A 14,963-nucleotide genomic window follows, 5' to 3' on the forward strand; every position below is an offset into this window, starting at 1 on the left:
AGTGGTGGAATATGTTCTGTTGCAGCTCTAGCCAATGATTCCCCAAATGTATCAACTTATTTTCAGCTTCTTTCTGTATTGCTAACCTATGTCCTCATAGTTATAATGTTCCTCGTGCGCAGCATCAATTGATTTTTTTGTTTAATTCTATCTTAGGGGACCTCTCGTCACCAATATAATGTGGAGAAACCTATTAATACAGGTAAAAATAATTTGATGGCTGATGTTCCAAAGTGAGAAATATTCATTTTACATTAGTTTTCGAGGTTGATATCTCCTGCTTGAACATCTGCAGGCTCTGTATCAAGTTACAGTCCTCCTAATCCTCAATTTCCGAGGTGAACAAATTCTTCATTTGGAGCATGATACGAGGGAGCATGCTGTTAAAGTGAAGAATACCTTGATTTTCAATGCTTTTGTCCTGTGTCAGGTAAGAATAGCTGATAAAGAAACATGCTATGATTGGCTTTTGCACTCCCCATAGTATATTTTTCCTTTCTTACATAAGAAAGATATCTTGTTTGTACCTAGTGCTAATTCAAGCACTTCCTCTCCCCTAGGAATTTTGTCTTAGTTACATTTTTGGATTGTAGAAATTGTCCATTTTCCTTGAATCAGCAGATCTAAATGTCTAATACGTTTAATACCATAAATTTTTTAGCCGCCTCGCTTCTCCACCTTGTTATTTTTCCTTTATTGGCCATAAAAAAGTCAAAGCATCCATGTGTTTTCTCAACAAATATTAAACAATTCATAGTTTCAAATCTTCCCTTAATCGTGCCATCAAGGGTGGACAACCCAATTCGGATGGAGGCGGTAGTAATCTCTGCATTCTTTTAGGATCTTGGTTGTGTTTTTGGAAATGATTCTCAAATTAAATATGAGGCAGCTTTTTCTCTTGAGCTCCTTCAATTTCCCTGTGTTCCTAACCTTTTCCTCATTTTTGGTTTTGTTCGGGCAATGGGGGCAAAAAGTCTGAAACTGAAATTTCATACTGTTGTTTGCAATGAGCCACATTAGCTTTAGATATTTGCCTGTCTACTGAGATTTAATCGCTGAATCCACTGCTAAATGCTAATTACTCGAAACTGCAGGTTTTCAATGAATTCAATGCTCGGAAGCCAGATGAGATAAATGTATTCAGAGGAGTCCACAAAAACTGTCTGTTGAGCTTTTAAATGTTCTAGCTTTTGTCGTTGAAGTAGTTTTAAATTTGAGTTGTTGCTCTGTTTTGGATTGAGACACTTTATGGGGAATGTAAGAATACTCTTTCCTTGATTATTCCATATTGAATTTCTTTTGAATTTGAGACAGATTTCTTTCCTAGAGCCTACATCAAGGAAGATGAAAGTGTAGGATTTGCCATGATAGTGATGAAGATTCAAACATGGAGATTCCCTACTCTTACCGTGGAACCCTCAAGGTTTATTAAGCTAGCTGTTTTACTCATTTGAAGTCCATGGATGCAGAGCAACATAGAGAATATGGTCACAAGATAGGTGAATTTCTTAGCAGATTATTACAAGAACAATGAGAACTCACTGTTTTCAGTCAAGTTCAGGTTTTTACAACAACCTATCAATTTCCTTTTGTATCCTTACCATGCACTTGCCAAGAATTAGTTGCCTGTAGAAAGTTTAGCCCTTGCATGACAGTGTTATTTTGGCAGAGTTTGTGGAGACTTAGCTAGAAAAAAGTGCTCCATTATAATTGCGAATGAAATTAGTAAAGCTCAATCTTTTAATGGATACATTTTTACTATCCTAGCTGGTTGGTGATTATTTCATATATCATTGCTCATGATAAAAATTTATTTAGTTGCATGAGGATTTGAATTTGTAATATTTGTCACTATGGTTATTTTTTTATGAAATTTGATTTATGTTGTAACTTATTGGATAGAATTGTTTCTTTAATCCTACAAATAAAAATATTCAAATAGAAAAGAGTTTTCAACAACAAAATATTGTGGCGGAAATAAACTGCCACTATTTTTTTAAAAAAACAGTAATATTATATTGTAGAGGTTATAAACCCCACATAATGTTTTTTTAAAAAAATATTTGAATCATATTTTGGGGGTTTATAAACCCCCCACAATATCTTTTTTGAACCATTATGATCATATTGAGGGGTTTATAAACCCTCACAGTATTTTTTTTTGACACATCAAAATCATATTGCGAGGGTTTTAAACTAGCACTAATTATCTTTCAAAACCCCTTCATTACTTTTTCTTAAAAAAATATTTAAATCATTTTTAGGGGTTTTTAAACCCCCACAATATCTTTTTTGAACCACTATGATCATATAGAGGGGGTTTATGAACCCTCGCAATATTTTTTCTTTGGCACATCAAAATCATATTGCGGGGGTTTTAAACTAACATTAATTATCTTTCAAACCCCCCACAAATTAAAAATTCATTTTGTGGCGGTTGTCATGGAGGTTTTAAAAATCCGCCGCAATAATGCTCGTGGCAAAGGTAACTGTGGCACTTCTAGAAACCGCCACAATTCTTTTTGTGGGAGTCAAAAACCGTCACAATTTGACCAAAAAACTGCCACAAAGTAACTGTTTTCTTGTAGTGACAATACCATTTTGACGACCAATGATCTCCATTGTTGATCATATATGATCTAACGGTTCGGAACTCCTCAACTCTCCCACATAAAAATGTCCGAACACCCCCCCCCCAAACCCCCAAAACCCTTCATAGACCCCTCTTTCTTACCTCTCTTCGTTTCCGTCGCCGAAAATCGCCATACGACGGCGACACCGCTCCAAATAACCCCAAAACTTCACCCTACAATCCCTATATTCTCCTCTTTCCAAACATCCTAGCCTCATTCCCCAATCCTCACTAGAACTCCCTAAAGTTTAAACCTCAGAAACCCTAGAAACCCAAATTTTTCCTTTTCTGATTTCTTTGACAAATTCACATGTTTTGACCTAAAACTTACATTGGTCAATTGTTCTTACCAAGAACAATTGATTAATGTTGGTTTTGGTTCATTTCAAAGCCACCAGAATCCGTTCGAGTTTTGTTGGTCGACCCGTTTCTTTTTCCAATTCGGCAGGTATAACTCTCATCATTGTTTCTCTTTAATTTCAGTTTTTTTCTTCATATTCACCCCCCTCTTCTCTTTCATTTTTGATTCTAGTTCTTGTTTTCTTTTTCTTATTTTAGTTTGAGAATTAGGTGTTTAAATTACTTTGCATTACCTCTTACAACAGATTCTATTATTTAAATAATCAATTTGATTTAGGATTAGCATGTGCCTATTTAATAGTTCAATTGCTAATTGGTTAAAGCTGCCTATTGTTTGAAATCGGCCATTCTCTGGGTTTTTGAATGATCACCTTGAGGTTAATTTTAGCCCAGTTTGCTTCAGTCAATGGCCAATAAAGAGGGAATACGGTAAGGGAGTTTAAAATATAGTGGAACACGGAAATTAGGGGTGAAAAGGGTAATAACAAAAGTTTAAGGTGACTAAAAGGCATTGGAAATTAGGGAATCTTAGAATATCATACCTCTTACTCATCCCACTTTTGAGTTGTTGCATGATACTCCTGCAAGGAATACGAACCAGAGGCGGCTGAACCAGAGGCGGCTGCGAACAGAGTGTTCATTTGAGAAAATTATTGAGAGACGGGAGGATTAGGTGCTAGATTTCACTTCAAAAAATTATAATCAAGTTGCAAAAGAAAATGTTGTTGTATTGGATACAAAGAAGCATAAAAGGATAAGAAAGTTTAAGGAGAAAAAATGGGAAAAAGATGTAGAAGATGTATTTGAGGATATACTATCCGATTCTGTGAAGCACAAAAAAGGAGAAAGGTTGATGAGGCTAGAGAACAAACAGCGAATCTTAAGGTATTGTATGTTTGTTTTACAATTTGATTAAATATGTAATGATCCGACTGGTCGTTTTAAGAATTTACGCCCTGACCCCCTATTAACTGCTTTCCCCGTATTTCTTTCTGCTATTTTGATTTTCCGGGATGTTTGGTTTTGATTTTCAGAGTGTTTTGGAACACTTAGTCCCTAAAAAAGAGCTTAAGCTTTAGAACTTAGACCATAGTCGGAGCAGTGTGAAGACGGCCTCAGAACGGAGTTCCGTTAGCTCCGTTGGGTGATTTTGGGCTTAGGGGCGTGTTCGGATTGTGATTTGGAGGTCCGTAGCTTATTTAGGCCTGAAATGCCGAAAATTAAATTTTGGAAGTTTCCGTTTCGATAGTGAGATTTTGATATCTGGGTCGGAATGGAATTCCGAAAGTTTAAATAACTCCGTAGTGTTGAATGTGACGTGCTTGCAAAATTTCAGGTCATTCGGACGAAGTTTGATAGACTTTTTGATCGAAAGCGTAATTTGAGAGTTTTTGGAGTTCTTAGGCTTGAATCTGATGTTAATTTGGTGTTTTGATGTTGTTTTGAGCTTTTCGAAGGTTGGAACAAGTTTGAATGATGTTTTAGGATTGGTTGGCATGTTTGGTTGAGGTCCCGCAGGCCTCGGGTGTGTTTCGGATGCTCAACGGGTCATTTTTGGACTTAGAGAATTTGTAGAAAATTGCAACAGGTCAGTTGGTTTCCTTCTTCGCGTTCGCGAGTGGGGTATCACATTCTTGTAGGAGGGGGAAGATGGTCAACGCGTTCGCAACAGGGACATCGCGTTCGCGATGAAGGAAAACTGGACCAAGCGAAGTTATGCTTCGTGAATGCAAGGGTCCTTCCGCATTCGCGAAGAAGGATTTATCTGGGTAGAATATAAAATTTCAAAGTTGAGGGTTAAGCCATTTTTATCAAAACTAGAGCTTGGGAGCTCGGATTTGAACAAGATTTTGAGGGATTTTCAGAGATATTGATTGGTTAATGATTTTTAACTCCTTTTTGCTTATAACCCATTAATCTAAACGTGAATTCATCATCTAATTTCGGATTTGGGGTGAGAAATTGGGGGAAAATTTGAAAAAGTTCTTAGACCTAATTTTCGAGTTTTGATTAGGGATTTGACATCGGATTTGGATAACTTTGATATGGTTAGACTCATGAGTGAATGGGGGTTCATAATACGTAACTTTTACCCAATTCCGAGACATGGGCCCGGGGGGCATTTTGGCCATGTTTCCTAATTTCGCATATTAGCTTTGAATTAATTAGTGGAATCAGTTGCTTGAAGTTATATTTACATTATGCAATTGATTTGAATAGATTTGGGCCATTTGAAGTCGAGTACTCATGGCAAGAGCATGGTTTCGGGTTAATTTTTGAGCCGGTTCGAGGTAAGTGGCTTGCCTAACCTTGTGTGGAGGAACTCCCCTTAGAATTTGGTATTGTTGATATTTGAAATGTCTTGTACGTGAGGTGACGAGTGCATACTTGTGCTAATTGTTGAAAATCATGTTTTCATTAAGTAGCTATAATTGTGTTTCCTTTCCTGTTTATATTGCTTGCAATTTAAGCCTGTTGTTAGCTTATGGAAGCATGTCTAATTGACTTAATTTCTTTACTTGTTCCAAATTCCTTATTTGGATTATATGTAGCATGCTAGGTTAGAAATACCTGTTTTGCCTTGGTATGAAATTTGAATTGAATTGAGTATTCTTCGTGTTGCTGCTGTGTGTTTACTTTGGGAAATATCACCGTGCCTATTTACTTTGGGACTACGGATTTGTATTCCAGGAGATCCCCTGCACATATATATTGATTTGGACTGTAGTGCGGGATATCAGGAGATCCGCAGCACGTATATTGAGGATACTAAGAGATCCTCGGGATACCGAGAGATCCCCAACGCATATATTGCGGATACTAAGAGATCCTCGGGATATCGAGAGATCCCCAGCGCATATATTGAGGATACTAAGAGATCCTCGGGATACTGAGAGATCCCCGGTTGTTATCTCTGAGATGAGTTGTATTCCTTCTGTGATTATTTTGTCTCTGTTATAGTCATTGTTATTCTTATTATCCTGTGTTACTTCATACTGTTAGCATTTAATTATATTGTCGTATTCTATGCTGTTTTACCTCATTTTTAGCTATAATCAGTAGGGCCCTGACCTTCCTCGTCACTACTCGACCGAGTTTAGGCTTGACACTTACTGAGTACCGATGTGGTGTACTCTCGCCCTTTCTGTGCATGCTTTTCATGTGCAGATCCAGGTACTTTGACTTAGTCCTACTACCCTTAAGGTGAGGCGATTCTCCAGAGACTTCGAGGTATATCTGCCGCGTCCGTAGACTCGGTGGCATCTTTAAACCTTCATTTTGTTTATCCGTAGTTTTTATTTGTTGATTCTGTTGTTTTCACTTTTCTGCAATTGTTAGGCTTACCTAGTCGTAGAGACTAGGTGTCATCATGACAGTTCACGGAGGGCAAACTTGGGTCTTGACAAGTTGGTATCATAGCTCTAGGTTCATAGGAGTCATGAATCACAAGCCGGTTTATTAGAGTCTTGCGGATCTGTAAGGAGATGTTTGTACTTATCTACGAGAGGCTATGTAACTGTTAGGAAAATTTCACTTCAATTGATTTCCTTGTCGTGCGAGATTTTTGACATCACAATCCTAAATCTCTGTGTTCCAGTTTCTCACATATGGTGAGGACATGTGCTACTGGAGGTGACCAGACACCCGCGCCCCATGCGAGAGCCGTCAGAGGTGGGGGCCGGGGTAGAGGTCGAGAACGCACACACGGTGCAGCCAGAGCACCCACGCGAGCTGCTACAAAGGAGCCACCAGTAGTTCCATCTAGAGCCCAGGCTTCAGATACGCCTACTGCTACTACTACTCCAGCACTTCAAGAGACCTTAAAATAGTTCCTGAGCATGTTTGGTACTTTGGTTCAGGCGGGATTAATTCAGGTTGTACCAACAACTTCACAGATTGGGGAAGGGACCCAGACTTCCGCCGCCCCCACTCTAGAGCAGCGAGTTCGCATTGGTCAGGTTCCAGGTGTCATGGCGACACAGCCTGTGGTCCTAGTTCAACAGGTGGTGAGTATCTCTCACCGAGTAGAGGATAGGTGGGTCCAGGAGAGAGAGGACAGACAAGGTCAGGAGAGAGAGAGAGTATAGGGAAGCGAGATGACCTCGTAGTCCGGAGAGACCCACTGGTCCTTATTTTGGAGGAAGAGTACGGCATGGTAGAGGTTTTGTGGGTCAGCCAGCTCAGTTTGCGTCTCAGGCTCCACACAGTGTTTCAGGTGTTCAAGGGTCTTAGAGTACCCGTACCGCACAGTTCCCACTTCCACATCAGCCATGAGGTTGTTTTGAGTGTGGTGACACACGCCATATGGTGAGGGATTGACCCAGACTTAGGAGGGGTGCACCTCTACAGACTTCTCAGCCACAGCGTGCCCCGCAGAGTTCTCAGGCTATGGTTACAACTCCAGTTGCTATCCCACCTGCTCATCCAGCTAGAGGTGGAGGTTGGGAAGGTAGAGGTCGCCCTAGAGGGGGAGGCCAGGCCAGATATTATGCCCTTCCTGCCCATACCGAGGTTGTCGCCTCCAATTCTGTCATCACAGGTATTGTCCTGGTTTGTCATAGAGATGCATCGGTTTATTCGATCCAGACTGCACTTATTCTTATGTGTCTTCTTATTTTGCCCCGTATTTAGGCGTATCTCGGGATTCTTTGAGTTCCCTTATTTATGTTTCTACTCATGTGGGAGATTCTCTTGTTGTGGACCTCGTTTATCGCTTGTGTGTGGTTGCTCTTAGTGGTTTTGAGACCAGAGCCAATTTATTATTGCTCAGCATGGTAGATTTTGATGTTATCTTGGGCATGAACTAGTTATCACCCCACTATGCTATTGTTGATTGTCACACCCAAAATCGTGACGCTGGCCATGCCAGGTGTACCGCGAGTTGAGTGGAGGGGTGCTTTAGATCACACTTTTGGTAGAGTTATTTCATTCCTTAAGGCTCAGCATATGGTTGAGAAGGGGTATGACGCGTATCTAGCTTATGTGAGAGATGTCGGTATTGATACCCCTATAGGTTATTCAGTCCCAGTAGTACGGGATTTTTCTTATGTGTTCCCAGTTGATTGCCGCCCGATAGAGATATTGATTTTGGCATTGATCTATTGCCGGGCACTCAGCCCATTTCTATTCCTCCGTGTCGTATGGCCCCTCATGAGTTGAAGGAGTTGAAGGATCGGTTACATGAATTTCTTGATAAGGGTTTTATTCGGCCCAGTGTATCACCTTGGGGTGCTCCTATCTTGTTTGTGAATAAAAAGGATGGTTCTATGCGTATGTGCATTGATTATCGCCAGTTGAACAAAGTTACAGTAAAGAACCAGTATCTTTTGCCCCGTATTGATGATTTGTTTGGCCATCTATAGGGTGCACGAGTGTTTTCAAAGATTGACTTGCGTTCAGGTTACCATCTGTTAAAGATTCTGGAGCCAGATATCCCGAAGACTGCTTTCAGGACTTGGTGTGGTCATTACGAGTTCCTTGTTATGTCATTTGGGCTGACTAATGCCCCAGCAGCCTTCATGCATTTAATGCACAGTGTGTTCTGGTCATATCTTGACTCGTTCGCCATTGTCTTTATTGATGATATTCCGGTATACTCCCGTAGTCAGGAAGATCATGAGCAGCATCTGAGGACAGTACTTCAGACTTTGAGGGAAAAGAAGTTATCTGCAAAGTTCTCGAAATGTGAGTTTTGGTTGGATTTTGTGGCATTCTTAAGCCACGTGGTATCAAGTAAGGGTATTCAGGTGGATCCGAAGAAAGTGGAGACAGTGCAGAGTTGGTCCAGACCGTCCTCAGCTACAGAGATCCGTAGTTTCCTTGGCTTGGCAGGTTATTATCATCAATTTGTTGAGGGATTTTCATCTATTGCAGCCCCTATGACCAGGTTGACCCAAAAGGGTGCTCCGTTCCAATAGGCAGAAGAGTGTGAGGCGAGCTTTCAAAAGCTCAAGATAACTTTGACTACAACCCCATTTTTGATATTGCCTACAGGTTCGAGGTTTTATACTGTCTATTGTGATTCCTCGAGGATTGGCCTTGGAACGGTATTGATGCAGGACGGTAGGGTAATTTCCTACGCATCCAGACAGTTGAAGATACATGAGAAGAATTATCCTGTCCATGATCTCGAGTTAGCTGCTATTGTTCACGCCTTGAAGATTTGGCGTCATTACTTGTACGGTGTGCTTTGTGAGATTTATACTGATCACCGGATTTTGCAGCATCTGTTCAAGCAGAAGGACCTTAATTTGCGTCAGAGGAGGTGGTTAGAGTTGCTGAAGGACTATGATATCACTATCTTGTATCACTCGGGCAAGGCCAATGTGGTGGCCGATGCTTTGAGTCGCCGGGCAGAGAGTTTGGGGAGTTTGGGTTATTTACCAGCAGCGGAGAGGCCTATAGAGATGGATGTTCAGGCCTTAGCCAGCCAGTTTGTGAGATTAGATCTTTCAGAGCCTAGTCGGGTTCTAGCTTGCGTAGTTTCTCGGTCTTCCTTGTTTGATCATATCCGGGAGTGTCGGTTTGATGACCCTCATTTTCTTATCCTCAAGGACAAGGTTCTGTATAGTGATGCCAGAGATGTGACCATTGGTGATGACGGGGTATTGAAGATGCAGGGTCGGGTATGTGTACCCAATGTTGATGGGCTTCGGGAGTTGATTCTAGAAGAAGCCCATAGTTCGCGGTTTTCCATTCATCTGAATGTTGTGAAGATGTACTAGAATTTGAGTCAGCACTATTGGTGGACGCGGATGAAGAAAGATATAATTGGGTGTATAGCTCGGTGCCTCAATTACTAGTAGGTGAAGTACGAGCACTAGTGACCGGGTGGGTTGCTTTAGCAGATAGAGATTTCGGAGTAGAAGTGGGAGCGGATTACCATGGACTTCGTAGTTGGGCTCCCACGAACTTTGAGAAAGTTTGATGGCATTTGGGTGATTGTGGATCAGCTGACCAAGTCCGCGCACTTCATTCCTCTGTGTACTACCTAATATTCAGAGCGATTAGCGGAGATTTATATCCGGTAGATTGTTCGTCTGCATGGTATTCTAGTTTCCATCATCTCAGATAGAGGTACTCAGTTCACATCACAGTTTTGGAGGGCCGTACAACATGAGTTGGGTACTCGGGTAGAGTTGAGTACAACATTTCACCCCCAGACGGACAGACAATCTGAGCGCACTATTCAGCTTCTTGAGGAGATGCTTCATGCGTGTGTGATAGATTTTCGAGGTTTTTGGGACCAGCTCTTGCCACTGGCAGAGTTTGCCTACAACAACAACTATCAGTCCAGCATTCAGATGGCAACGTATGAGGCCTGTATGGTAGGAGATGTAGATCCCACGTGGGTTGGTTTGAGCCGGGTAAGGATAGATTATTGGGCATAGACTTGGTTCAGGATGCTTTGGAGAAGGTTAAGGTGATTCAGGATAGACTCCGTATAGCCCAGTCCAGACAGAAGAGTTACACGGACCGGAAGGTTTATGATGTTTCCTATATGGTTGGAGAGCGGGTTTTGCTTCGGGTTTCGCCTATGAAGAGCGTTATGAGATTTGGGAAGAAAGGGAAATTCAGTCCAATCCGTTTGAGATATTGAGACGTGTTGGGGAGGTTGCTTATGAGCTTGCCTTACCTCCCAGGTTGACAGTTGTTCATCCGGTGTTTTATGTTTCAATGCTCCGGAAGTATTACGGTGATCTGTCGCACTTGTTGGATTTCAGTTCAGTCCAGTTGGACAATGACCTATCTTATGTTGAGGAGCCAGTGGCGATATTGGACAGGAAGGTTCGAAAGTTGAGGTCAAAGAACATTGCATCAGTGAAGGTTCAGTGGCGGGTTAGCTGGTCGATGAGGCAACCTGGGAGACCGAGCAGGATCTGCGCAACCGTTACTCTCATCTTTTCACTACTTCATCTATGTCTCTATGCTCGTTCGAGGATGAACGAATGTTTAAGTGTAGGAGGATGTAACGACCCGGCCGGTCGTTTTAAGAATTTACGCCTCGATCCCCTATTAACTGCTTTCCCCATATTTGTTTCTGCTATTTTGATTTGCCAGGATATTTGGTTTTGAGTTTCAAAGTGTTTTGGAACACTTAGTCCCTAAAAGAGAGCTTAAGCTTTAGAACTTGGACCGTAGTCGGAGTAGTATGAAGACGGCCTCGGAACGGAGTTCCTTCGGTTCTGTTATCTCCGTTGGGTGATTTTGGGCTTAGAGGCATGTTCGGATTGTGTTTTGGAGGTCCATAGCTTATTTAGGCTTGAAATACCGAAAATTGAATTTTTGAAGTTTCCGGTTCGATAGTGAGATTTTGATATCGGGGTCGGAATGGAATTTCAAAAGTTGGAGTAGCTCTGTAGTGTTGAATGTGACGTGCTTGCAAAATTTCAGGTCATTCGGACGAGGTTTGATAGAATTTTTGATCGTAAACGTAATTTGAGAGTTTTTGGAGTTCTTAGGCTTGAATCTGATGTTAATTTGGTGTTTTGATATTGTTTTGAGCGTTCCGAAGGTTGGAACAAGTTTGAATGATGTTTTAGGATTTGTTGGCATGTTTGGTTGAGGTCCCGAGGGCCTCGAGTGTGTTTCGAATCCAAATGGCCCAAATCTATTCTCTCTCATAGTATTAGCCCTTCTGTATTTACTTTTGTTTAGACATTTTGGAGTTAGACACTTGTAGTTATTCAACAGCTTGTGATTTCATGAGATTCTGGGTTTTGGGAAGTTGTTTAGTTTGAGAGTTATATTGTATATGTCGAGCGGCATCTTTAAACCTTCATTTTGTTTATTCCGCAATTTTTATTTGTTGATTCTGTTGTTTTCCCTTTTTCTGCAATTATTAGGCTTACCTAGTCATAGAGACTAGGTGCCGTCATGACAGTTCACGGAGGACGAACTTGGGTCGTGACAAAATATTTTTTATACTTGTTATATTTATCAAACGAATTTCTAGTAGGTTCGCACTTGGCATGCTTGTATATTGGTTGTACTTCTATGTTGTTCACAACCACAGAGAGTAATCACTTATTGGCATCTAGAGTATATGTTGGTACATGTTTTTGGTTAGATTTTGATTACTCTGTCTACCAACATAGAAATAAGTATGGTAATATAGATTTATTTCATGTATAATTTATACATGATTTATAACATTTATAAATTACACCCTAAATAATCAGATTATTTTGATGGTATAACAGCTTTACCTACATTTCATATGAATGCAGATAAATGATACACTTAAAAACATTGTATAACAGCTTTACATATATTTCACATGACTACAGATATTAGAAACCTTCATACTAAACCCAATTTAAACCAAAACATTGGATATAAGCATATCTTAGTGAATTTCACGTTGGATATTCATTTGTTATGCCTATAATTCGGTATAATAGTTTCTCTAATATATATTTGTTTAACCTATAAAACACTTATATGCTTATTAAATCAATAATTTTATATTATTATTGATTTCAGGTTTGGAATTTTATTTCAAACAACAAGATCATTATAAATTGAAGATTGGTGCCAACAGTAATATTTGCATTATTCAAACATTGATGAAACATCTGAATTCGAGACAATTTGCAATGTGCAGAGAAACTTGTTTTGGGTACTTCCTTGATTTTTCAATTGTAGGTATGCAACCCCGTTTGATTCACTCTCTATTGTTGAGGGAGGTTGTTCATGATAATGGAGATAAACTGTGGCTCTCCTTGAATGGTAGTAAAATACGTTTGGTATTGGTGAGTTTGCACTCGTTACCGGTCTAAAATGTACCGTGTAGCGCATAAACATTATGATGACAACAAAAGTTGTAGTTTGATTGATCGTTGTTTTCAAGGATATAAGAAGCTTAATAGTCAAGCTATAATCGATTGTTTTGAAGGAAAGAGATGGTCATCTGATCATGATGCAGTGAAGATTGTTGTGTTGTACTTCATACTTTCTTTTTTATTTTCATCACTTCATGATAGTCCCGTCTCAATTGGTCATTTTGAATTGGTTGAGTCCGGTGAATTTGAGAATTACCCATGAGGTAAATTGGTTTTTAACGATACATATAGCTCGTTGAGAAGAGCTTTTCGAGGGAAGAGATCAAAAAAGTATTCTAGGTTATATGGACTTCCATTGTCATTACAAATATGGTTTTATGAATGCTATCCTCGAGCTAAGGATCAAATAGCTGTGTTTGTTCAGCATAGAATTCTTCGCATACTTAGCTGGAAAGTGATCAGTAATCCTAATTCAAGTGAAGCGTCAAAGTTACTTTCTGACAAAAAGATAATTTGAGTTATACTGCTTTCATGTTAATAAACATTAAACATTTGTATATTGATTAAAATGTTAATCTACATTACTTCTTAGTTGAAGGTGAGGAATATTTTCCCAACTACACTTGAGAAATCAAGTATGGATGTCCTTGAGTTTTTTTACGACAAATTGAAAGAAAATGCAACAGTTAGGGATGATTGTGTACATGAACGTGGCGACGATGACTTCCAATCTCCTCCGCATCTACCACCTAAGGTATACATAAAACCAAATTTAGAGGATGCACCTGGTAGTATGGATTTGTTAGCTGAGGTCAAATGTCTATCTAACAGTCAGAAGGAATTAAAGGAAGAATTTCAGATGGTATGTCCATCTGATTGGTTTAACCTTTAAATTATTATTTTCAAATATACTTTTAATATTTTTGTTTGCTTCAATAGATTAAAAAGGAACTTCAGATGCTGAATGTGTTCATTGTGGAATCTAATTCCAAATTAGTTAACGATGTTGAGTCATTGTCAAAGAAAGTGGATATTTCTAGTGCTTCTGAGGTATTTATCACATCAACTGTTAATTTTGTCAATGTTTGACCTACGATGGAAATATTTTATTAATTCTTTCATATTTTTGGTTTAAAATTTTTAATTACTCTTTTTTAAACTAGCATGAGGGAAGACTTTGCAAACGAGGCATGTATGTTGGCAGTGACTTTGATGGTTTACATGACAAGGAAAATGTGGATTGTGGATACAATGAAACATATCGCTTCGACAACAATATTGAAAAGAATGAAGCTCCTAACGATGAGCTTGGTGGTAATAAATATTACATTTCCTCTGTCTTATATATTGGTTGCATATGTATATATGTTTTTCATTTTATATCAATTATATTTTAACCAAAACAACGTTTATACAATATATAATTTACGATTATACCATATTTTTTTACACTTTGTCTCGGTCATACCATGTATTCTTACACTTTGTTTATTTGACACTTGCAGATCAATGTTATATTCCTAGTATAAGCAAATGAAACTTAATTACTGACATGTTTATACACAATGATATACCTTGTATTTGTACATTCACTTATACAGTAATCATTTAAGTTAGTATTTAACTGATATCCCCACTTTTTATTTCAACTACTATAAATTATCTTTATAATAATTTAATATATCTTAGCTATATCATGAACATACAGAGCTATCTTTTTCATTATTTGTGATAGTTATAGCTAATTGTTCTAATTTTTGCATTTATTTGATTTTTTAACTGTTTATTATGTACGTAAAGTATATCAAGATGCTGATTTTGGTGCCGGAGAAACTGCAATAGATCCCATGGAGGCATATTATATTAACGTCCCCGAATCCCAAATCGTTAAATACAGAAACCCTGCAATAGCTGGTAAGTATGCTTGATATATTGTAACATTTTAGTAATTATGTAGTATCAATTTTGTTAAATTTTTACTTATAATCACAGGTGTATTTTTTACTACACATTATATCCATGTTATACTTTGTCTGAATACGTGTAACTTATTATACACATTCAACATGTGGAAATATTCCCTAAAATGTGTATTACTTTTTTTAAGTTAATCAATATGCTAATATTGTGCTTGATATTCAGCCAAAGATCCCACGGATGAATGTTATGTTAACGTCCCCGAATCT

General features: G+C 39.0%; 1 protein-coding gene across 1 annotated transcript; it reads left to right on the forward strand.

The window, feature by feature from the left end:
• Positions 1-160: 160 nt before the first annotated feature.
• On the forward strand, positions 161-1,621 carry LOC107810066 (calcium-transporting ATPase 8, plasma membrane-type-like). Its single transcript, XM_075252695.1, has 3 exons — positions 161-202; positions 296-430; positions 1,095-1,621. Exons 1-3 carry the CDS (start codon positions 179-181, stop codon positions 1,176-1,178), a joined length of 243 nt encoding a protein of 80 aa, XP_075108796.1. The 5' UTR covers positions 161-178; the 3' UTR covers positions 1,179-1,621.
• The last annotated feature ends 13,342 nt before the right edge of the window (positions 1,622-14,963 follow it).

Source organism: Nicotiana tabacum, chromosome 5 (genome assembly GCF_000715075.1).
Source record: "Nicotiana tabacum cultivar K326 chromosome 5, ASM71507v2, whole genome shotgun sequence".
Lineage (NCBI taxonomy): Eukaryota > Viridiplantae > Streptophyta > Magnoliopsida > Solanales > Solanaceae > Nicotiana > Nicotiana tabacum.

Coding starts and splice junctions, on each gene's coding strand:
- LOC107810066 (XM_075252695.1), top strand. CDS start 179: ATGTGGAGAAACCTATTAATACAG. Junction 203..295: donor GGAGAAACCTATTAATACAG/GTAAAAATAATT, acceptor GAACATCTGCAG/GCTCTGTATCAAGTTACAGT. Junction 431..1,094: donor ATGCTTTTGTCCTGTGTCAG/GTAAGAATAGCT, acceptor TCGAAACTGCAG/GTTTTCAATGAATTCAATGC.